General features: G+C 41.7%; 1 protein-coding gene across 1 annotated transcript in view; it reads right to left on the reverse strand.

Moving 5' to 3' along the window:
• CRY1 (cryptochrome circadian regulator 1) overlaps positions 1 to 9,214 on the reverse strand; it is a 92,285-nt gene extending 83,071 nt beyond the window's left edge. Inside the window, exon 1 of the mRNA XM_047066539.1 lies at positions 8,462 to 9,214. Within this exon, the coding sequence (XP_046922495.1) occupies positions 8,462 to 8,619 (158 nt within the window). The 5' untranslated portion in view covers positions 8,620 to 9,214. The remainder of the gene's footprint in view (positions 1 to 8,461) is intronic.
• Between the last annotated feature and the right edge of the window lie 501 nt (positions 9,215 to 9,715).

Genomic DNA, 9,715 nt, shown 5'->3' on the forward strand with positions numbered 1-9,715 from the left:
TATTCCTGTGTTCTCTGACTTAATGTCTAACTGTCAAAGAGGTATAAAGGATGAGAATCTTTCATTCTACTGGCTCTCTGAAACTGCCTTTCTCAGACAGTCACCTAAACTGTCCATTGTACCTCTATAATCACTCTCTTGCATCTTCCCCTTCGTCATACACTTTTCCCTAATTAAAGCCTACATTATCTTTCAATGGACTGTTGATAAAGCCTCCACACTCAGCTGCCAAAGTTGTATTTCTTCAACAAATTTTTCTGACTTGGTCCCACCTTCTGATCTGACTTCTTAAATAATAGGCATCTACTGTTTTAGGGCACCCACTTACTTTCTACTCATTCTACTTCAGTAACTCCAAAACTGAGTCTACCTGTGAGGCATACAACTGCAGCTCAGACAGAGGCTCACAACGACTGGTTCATAAACTGGTCCAAACAGAGCCACTGAAGTGCCACAGACTTTTGCTAAGATTTCTGGGGCTGAGCATATGCTTTTTACTACTATAGCTGCTACTGTTATTGCTATATTTTACCACCAGAGGACAGCCTGAGAAGCCAACCCAGAATAAGTGAAGTTTGGAGATACAAAGAGGGAAATTTGGTCCTGGGGACATCTTCTGAGTCCTAAAACCAACTCATGTCTAAATCCACTTTCCTTTGGATTGTTCAATTACATTTGTCAATCAATTCTCTGTTTAAGCCTATTTGAGTCAGGCAAAACTATCCAGAGCACTAAACCGAAAGAGTACTAAACAGTATCTCCTGTCTTTTCATGCACCATATGACTCAGTTATGAAATTTTCTTCCCTCAGCCTGGATGGAATTCTCTTCCTTCCATTCTGTGTTTGTTAAGATCCATCTCATACCTCAAGGCTCAGCTCAAATGCCTCAGTGAAGCAATCCTCTAAGGCTGGAAAAAGAAGCAAAAGACTAGATTACACAAGGATTTTAAACTATGCTATGGCTTTCTGAACTTTAAAGGTAAAGGAATGTCATGAAAGGATTTTAAAGAGTAAAGAACACAAACAGATTTATAATTTTAAAAGATCACTCTGATTGCTGTATAGAGAATGAATTAGAGAAGGGCAAGGGGGACAATGATTCATAAACTACTCAAATTAGGCCAAAAAAATGATAGTATGAGCTAAAGTGACAGTGGAGATAGAAGAATGTATTTCTGTGATTATTTTATTTTTGGATAAATCCCTCTCCATACTGTAAACTCTCTGAGGACAGAGAAATTATCTATTGACTTCCATTTACCCACAGAAATTAACAAAGTGATTGACACACAACAGAAATTCAAATATTTGCTGAATAAATTAATATATAATTAATAATCCCACCTGTCAATCGAGCAACTGGGCAAATAGTGTTATTATTTATGAAGATAGGAAACACAGGAAAAGTCAGTTTGTTTTTGAGACAGATATAATGGAGAAGATGATCTTTGTTTTGAACAAGTTTAAGATAATATAACACAATCAAATAGGCAGGGAATCTATATATAATGGATACATATCTGGGGATCAGAAGAGAAATATGAGCTGAAGATTTGTGAATTCTGGGCAAATGAATGGTAATTGACTTTTCAAAGAGAGATGAGATTGCCTACGAATTATGCAAAATGAAAAAAGGGTGGAGATCACAGACCTCAGGGGTATTTAAGGGTTGAACAGAAAAAGAGAAGTCAAGGAAGAACACTAATAGCTCTGGCAGAAAAAACAAACAAGAAGAGGATCCTCTAATTAAAGCAAAGGGAAGAAGAGGAAAGTGTGGTCAAATGTATGAAACAGTAAAAAGTCAAGGAACTGGGAATGCAAGCTGGTGCAGCCACTCTGGAAAACAGTATGGAGTTTCCTCAAAAAACTAAAAATAGAACTACCCTACAACCCAGAAATTGCACTACTAGGCATTTATCCACGGGATACAGGGGTGCTGTTTTGAAGGGACACATGCACCCCCATGTTTATAGCAGCACTATCAACAATAGCCAAAGTGTGGAAAGAGCCCAAATGTCCATCGATGGATGAATGGATAAAGAACATGTGGTACATATATACAATGGAATATTACTCGGCAATCAAAAAGAATGAAATCTTGCCATTTGCAACTACGTGGATGGAACTGGAGGGTATTATGCTAAGTGAAATTAGTCAGAGAAAGACAAAAATCACATGACTTCACTCATATGAGGACTTTAAGAGACAAAACAGATGAACATAAGGGAAGGGAAACAAAAATAATATAAAAACAGGGAGGGGGACAAAACAGAAGAGACTCTTAAATATGGAAAACAGAGGGTTACTGGAGGGGTTGTGGGAAGGGCGATGGGCTAAATGGGTAAGGGGCACTAAGGAATCTACTCCTGAAATCATTGTTGCACTATATGCTAATTTGGATGTAAATTTTAAAAAATAAAAAATAAAACTAAAAAAAGAAAAAAGAAAAAGAAAAGTGTCAAAGTTCAAAAAAAAAAAAGTCAAGGAATGAAAAGTTTAAAAGCATACTTTGGATGAAAAGTGTTTTGATGGAGTAGGTGCAGGTGGAACCAAGACTAGTTTGGAGTGGATTGAAGGATGAGTAGAAGATAAAGAAATGAAGTAAGCCAGTATTAGACATCTTGTTCATGAAATTTGGCTACAAAGAAACTAAGAAACACAGTTACAGGAGAGGAATGTACTCAAAGGGAGATTTTTGTTCCTCTGTTGGTTTTCCTGCTCTTACTGAGCTCTTATAGCATGTTTAAGTGCTGATTAGAAGCAAACCAAAAATAAAGAAAGGATGAAAGAGGGGCTAGGTGGCTCAGTTGGTTAAGCGTCCAACTTTGGCTCAGGTCATGATCTCAGGGTTCCTGTGATTTAGAGCCCCTTGTCAGGTTCTGTGCTGACTGACAGCTTGGAACCTGGAGCCTGCTTCAGATTTTATGTCTCCTTCTCTCTCAGCCCCTCCCCTGCTCATGTTCTGTCTCTGTCTCTCTCTCAAAAATAAACATCAAAGAAAGAAAGAAAGAAAAGGATGAAAGAGAATAATGAAAAATGAGATTCACAACATCAAAACATCTATATCTATATAGAGAGATATAGATACATAAACATCATGTTGTACACCTTAAATATATACATTTTTGTCAACTATGCCTCAATAAACCTGTAAAAAATGTGAGCAGTTTTTAAAATGGGGTATAGCTGAAGAGACTGGTGAGTTTAAAATACACATTAGCATCAAAGTTAAATGAAGTAACTGTCTCACTCCTAAACCCTAGACTTAAAGAAAATTTTAAAATTATTTATCAAATGCCTACGGTGTAAGAGAAACTATGCTAGACACTGCAGAGAATACAGCTCTTCCCCCAGATATCTGCAGAGCCTTGATACTTCTCTTTCTTTAGGTCTCTGTTCTCACATTCTGCTTTATTTCTCTCCACTTTTTACAACCTGACATATTATATTTGTTTTATTGCCTGTTTCTCCTCCTAGACTAGAAGCACCTCAAGGGCAGGGACTTTCTCTTACTGTTGTATCCCCAGTACCAAAATAATGCCTGCCATAAATATGAATGAAAAATAAATTTTTGATTGAATGAAATGGTACCTTCTCTTCAGGAAGAAGAGTTGCAATCTGTTAAATGAAAAATAAGTGAATATATGAGGACTATATAATATTTAGAAATTAAAGAAATAAATACTATGGTGATGTGGAAAGCAGTATCAAAAAATGGCAGAAGAGTTACAAGACTGTAAAGCATCCCAGACAAGGTGATATAAACAATATTAAGGAAAAGGTGGTTATGTGGACTGGACCTTAAAGGGGTAAATAGATTCTTTTATGTGTACAATTCAATGATTTTTTTAGTACATTTAAAGAGTTGTACAACCACCAACTTCTAGAACATTTTCATCACCTCAAAAAGAAACCCTGTGCCTCTTAGCTACCACCTCCCAACTCTCCCAACCCACCTAGCCCTAAGAAGCCACCAATCTACTTTGTCTCTATATATTTGCCTATTTTAGACATCTCAAATAAACATAATCAAATAATATGTGGAATTTTGTGACTGGCTTCTTCACTTAGCATAATGTTTTTAAGGCTCACCCATGCTGTAGCATGTATCAGTACTTCATTTCTTTTTATGATTGAATTATACTCCATTGTATAGATACACCATATTTTGTTTAACCATTCATCAGTAGATGGCCATCTAGGTTGTTTCCACCTTTGACTATTACAAATTATAAATTATGAACAATAATAGTCCTGTGAATATTCATATATAAGTGTTTATGTGGTATAATTTTAATAAGAGATAAGGAAGGAATTGGAATATTTTATTCTTTTTTTTTTTTAAGTAGTCTCCATGCCCAATGTGGGGCTTGAACTCACAACCCTGAAATCAAGTCACATGCTCTACCAAATGAGCCAGAATTGAAATATTTTAAATCATTCAATCCCAAATATGACAAATTCAAGATAATGTTTTCACTGATGAGGCAAAGTGAATTTTCATAAAGCTTCATTTATTAAAGTCAAAGGACTGTCCTTTATTTTGCAACAATGTCCTTCTAACTTTCTTTTTAAATATTAAAGTATCCTTTTTAAACAAAATGATGGCAATATTAAAAGGTAGTTTTGTTAACTTACTTAGGTAAAATAAACTTCATTAAATCCATAAATCTAAGAAATGCTGTTGACTGAAGGAAATGGCATAAAGGAAAGAAGGTAGAAACCCACAAGAGACCCCGAATGCCAAGCTAAGGAGATTGCACATTATTCTATGGTCAGTAAGAAAATGCATAAAGTTGTTTAAGTATAAAATTACTAACTCCTAGATGTCATTTCATTCAACAAACAGTAACTGAGCTACAACTATATGAAAAGCACTGAATTCAGTGCTATGAGAACTGACTAAATAAAACTCTGTCCTTGCCTTTTTATAACAGTCTTTAGCAGAAGACAAAAGTCTCTCTATTCATTATTTACATCTCTACCCATTTTTTAGAAAGGGCAATATGCAGTAGTTAAAAAAAAATCTTTTAAAAAGGAAAATACGGGACTATTCTACTGTGCTTACAAGTTTTATGTCACTCCCTGACAATGTGAGTTGCTGGGTGTACAAAGATAAGCAATATATAACCCCTATCCTTTTTTCAATTTTTAAAGAATGTTTATTCATTTATTTCTGAGAGAGAGTGTGAGCAGGAGGGGGGGGGGGGAGAGAGAGAGAGAGAGAGAATGAATCAGAAGCAGACTCATGGCTCTGAGCTTTAAGCACAGAGCCCAATGCAGGGCTCAAACCCTCGAACCAAAACGTGAGATCAAGAGATCATGACTTGAGCCAAAATCAGAAACTTAACCAACTGAGCCACCCAGGTGCCTCTATAATCCCTATCCTACAGAAGCTTACGGTCTAGATTTTATAAACTTATCAAATGATCTAGAAGAAACTGACAGCAAACATTTAATTAGATATTATTCACCTAGGGCTTTCAATTTAGTAGCAAATAACAAACAAGCACTTACTACTACCAGTCACATTTTAAGCATTTTACATTTGTTAACTAATTTTTTAATCCTCTTTAACAATGTTATGAAAAGGGTCTTAGACCCATATTAACATATTATTAATACATTAAAATATATTACATTTATCATCTTTTCCCAGAATCTACTAATCAATTCTGCTAATGAGCGTTTTTACATACAGTTGCTGTATCATTCCCATCAGCACACCAAAAAAATCTCTTGAGTTCACATCCCAATCCAGGCACCATGTCATTTTTTGATCCGGTTACAGCAAAACTCCCTAAAAGAGCTGTCTGTATGAGTTATCTCCCAAATTCTCACCTCTCAGCCTCTCTTGGAAAGGCTTTGCCTCTGACATTACTTAAACCACACCTAGTCAAGGCTATACATTCTAAATACAATTTTTAGTTTTCAGTCCTCATCTTACTTGACCTATCAGCAACACCTGACGTAGGTAAAACACACTCTGAAATACTTTCTTTACTTTGGCATCTAAGACACCATACTCTTCTGGGCTTTTCTTACTAGATATTCCTTCTCAATTTCCTATGTAAATTCTTCCACAACTCCACAATTTCTACACATTAGAGTACCCAAGGCTCAGTCCTTGGACCTCCTCTGTTTTCTATCTACACCCACTTTCTTTTTTTAATTTTTTTTTAATGTTTAATTAATTTTGAGAGAGAGAGAGAGAGACAGACAAAGTGTGAGCAGGGAGAGGGGCAGAGAGAGAGGGAGACACAGAATCCAAAGTAGGCTCTAACCTCTGAGTTGGCAGTTCGGATATGAGGCTCGAACTCACAGACAGTGAGATCATGACCTGAGCCAAAGTCGGACGCTTAACCAAGTGAGCCACCCAGGCGCCCCTACACTCACTATAATGTTCTCATATAGTCTCATGTTTCCACTAGAATGTGACTTCAACAGGGTAAGAATGTTTTAGCTATTTTTGTTAATGCCAAAAGCCCTGAATGTAAAGCAATGTCTGACATATAGTAGGTGCATGACAAGTATTTGTTCAATGAATGGATGGATGAGTAATGGCTTTAAATATTATCTACCAACTGATGACTCTCCAATTTATACCTCCTGCCTGTAAATCCATCCTGAACTCCAGATTATCTCCAACTGCCCATCTGCCATCTCCATTTGGATGTGTAATACACATCTCCAACTAAATCGAGTTCAAAAGAGAACTCCAATCACCCTTCCAATGGCTTCTGCAACTGACTTCACTTTCTTGGTCAAGTACAGCTTTATCCTTCTAGTTCCTCAAACCAACAATTTTGAAATTATTCCTAATTCCTTCTCTTTCTCTCATAACACATATCCAATCTGCCAAGAAATACTGCAGATTCTCTGTTCAAAATATACTCAGCATTTGACTACTTCTTACCTCATCCAACATCACTGTGGTCCAAGTCATTATCATCTCTCACCTGGATGAATGCAACAGCTTCCTGTCTCTTGTCCACCTTCTCCCCCCCAATTCAGTCTGTTCTCAGAACTATGATCACAGAAATTTTTTCAAACTTAAGTTAAACTGGGGCACCTGGGTGACTCAGTCAGTTGGGCATCCAACTTTGGCTCAGGTCACGATCTCATGGTTTGTGAGTTTGAGCCCTGCATCGGGCTCTGTCCTGACAGCTCAGAGCCTGCTTTAGATTTTGTCTCCCTCTCTCTCACAAACTAAATAAACATTAGAAAAAAAAAATTTAGGTTAAATTATGCCACTTCTCTGCTCATAATCCTGCAATCATTCCCACTTTGCTTTGAGCGAAAGCACAAATATTGACAACTCAGTCTGGCCCTATCACATCTCTGATCTCAACTACTAGCACCATTCACTATTCTGATCCATTTATATTGCTTCTTGTGTTGTTTCTTCCAAAGGTTAACCACATTTTCCCACCTCAGGGCCTTTTCCCTCACTGCTTTCCCCTTGCCTGGAATGCTTTTCCCTTAGATATCTGCAATTACCTGTTTCATCACTTTGCTCAACTGCCACCTTCTCTGAGTTCTTCCTGATCACCATACTTAAAACTACAACAATAATCCCATCTCACTGTATTCTTTATCCCCTTCCTCTGCTCTATATTTCTCCACAGCTTTAATCACCACCGAATACTATACCTGTGAATTTCTGGGACGTGTGCTCTGAAGGATAAGAATTTTTCTCTGTTTCATTCACTGCTATATCCCTGGTATTTAAAGCGGTGCCTGTTATAATGTAGGTGGTCAATAACCTATCTGTTAAACAAATGCTTTCATTTCCACGGGGGCGGGGGGGGGGCTAACAATCATCTAACCTGGTATTTCAGGGAAAGATCATAAAGCTTCTCTAAGATTTCTTTCAGTGCTCTGATCCCTAGAAGGCTTTATACTTTGCCTAGAAAGAAAAACTGTGCTTTGTCTAGTCAACCACAAGGAGGAGTTGAGAGGAAGAGCTGAGCAAAGGGAAACCAGATAATGTTTCCCTTGCTTTTCCTACGGCAACGTCAAGGTGGAAGAAAAGTGGATTTGGAGGTGCCTGTACTGAATGATTTTCTTCACACTATGAGTTACCTAGACGCACACACACGTTAAAAGCCGCAATCCTTTCGAATGCCACAAAGAGGCCAAGAAAAGCAATCCATGGGCCACTGCGAACTGGGTGTTTGTTTCCCTCCACCGCTAAGAATTCCCCGTAAAATCAGGGGAAGAGTTCCCATTAGTGCAGAGGCATGCAACTCACACAGGAGGGCCAGGGTGTTCCAGGCTGCCAGCACTCTCCGGCCAGAGAACTTAATAGTCAATTCTATTTAGTACTCAAGACGCCCTTAATTCTAAAACAGCCTAAGTACGGCCGCCCCAGGTCTAAATTCTCAGATTCTGCCCCCTGCAAGTCAAGTCCTGATTCATTAAACACCGAAACCCATTTCTCACGGGATTCCGACTCACCGCCACCTGTTGATGCCCACATTGGAGGAGCCGGCGAACCAGGGGTCGAGGATGTAGACGCAGCGGATGGTGTCGGCGCCCTGAATGCACTCCTTCAGGGCCGGGTTGTCGTGAAGCCGGAGCCCCTTTCGGAACCAGTGCACGGCGTTCACCCCCATCCCGGGGGCGCGGCGGGCGGCGGTCCTTGCCCAGTTCCCCCAGCGAGAAATTCAAGGAAGGAAGGGCCGGCTCATAACCCACACCTCCGCTTCCAGGGGAACCGCCACACCCAAGGAGTGGGGAAAGGGCGGCAGAGGGGGGAAAGGAAAAAATGAGTCCGAGGAGGGGACCGGAGAAGGAAAGGGCGCTGGAGGCGCCGCTGGAAGATGAATGGAGGCTGCCCAGTCAGAGGAGTCCGGGCGTGACGCCCTTTACGAGCCAGAGCCCGCCGCAACCGCCGGGACGAGGCGCATCGCTTCAAGGGCCTCGGACCCCGGGGCGTGAGCACGTTCCACGAGCCCGAGCCTCCACGACAGCCCCGGCCGGCACCGGCAGCCCCGGGAGGTTCGTCACGGAAACCTCGCCCCACCGAGGCGGCCCCTGAGGAGAAAACGGCCCGCCTAAGGCGAGCCACCGAGAGGGACGAGAGGGGATTCAGCCACAGTCGGCCACGCTGTCTCTCGGCCCGGGAAGGAGGAGTGAGCTCGGAGGTGGCGGTCGAGGCCCCTGGACCGTTGCCGGCCGGTGACCGGTTCCGAGGCTGCCCGGGTGACTCCGCCGCCACCGCCGCGTCAGCGGCCTCGGCCACGCCCCCGGCTCCTCATTGGAGAGGGCGCTCCCCACGTGACCCCCGGCACCTCACGTTTCTGAAGTGTGTTTACTACAGCGGCACTGACTGAGGAATCGGCTCGCGATTAAGTCGCTTCTAGGAGGCGGCAGCTGCTTGATCTCGAAGCTGTCGACCCTCTCCCAGTCGCGAGGCTCCCTGCCTCTTCCCCTTTTCTCCGCCGACCGGTCACCTACAAGCGCCCGCGGTGACCACAGGCCCCATGTGAGGGAAGGCTTAGCCCCGCCCCCGGAGGCCGTGAGCGTCCCCTATTGGCTGAAGCGACTTGAGACCCGGATGAGCACGGGGATGCGGGGAGTTCGCGAGCGCGCGCTCGCCTCGGATGGCGCGCGTGCGCTCTCGCTGCGTTCCAGAGGGAAGGAGGGCGCGGCCGGCGGTCCGGAGCGCGCTCTGGGATACCTCCCGTAGGATCCCGGGAAGGCCTGAAA

Source organism: Lynx rufus, unplaced genomic scaffold (assembly GCF_022079265.1).
Source record: "Lynx rufus isolate CCGP_SWC_20201006 ecotype Redwood Valley unplaced genomic scaffold, mLynRuf1.p SCAF_7, whole genome shotgun sequence".
In the NCBI taxonomy this organism is placed as follows: domain Eukaryota; kingdom Metazoa; phylum Chordata; class Mammalia; order Carnivora; family Felidae; genus Lynx; species Lynx rufus.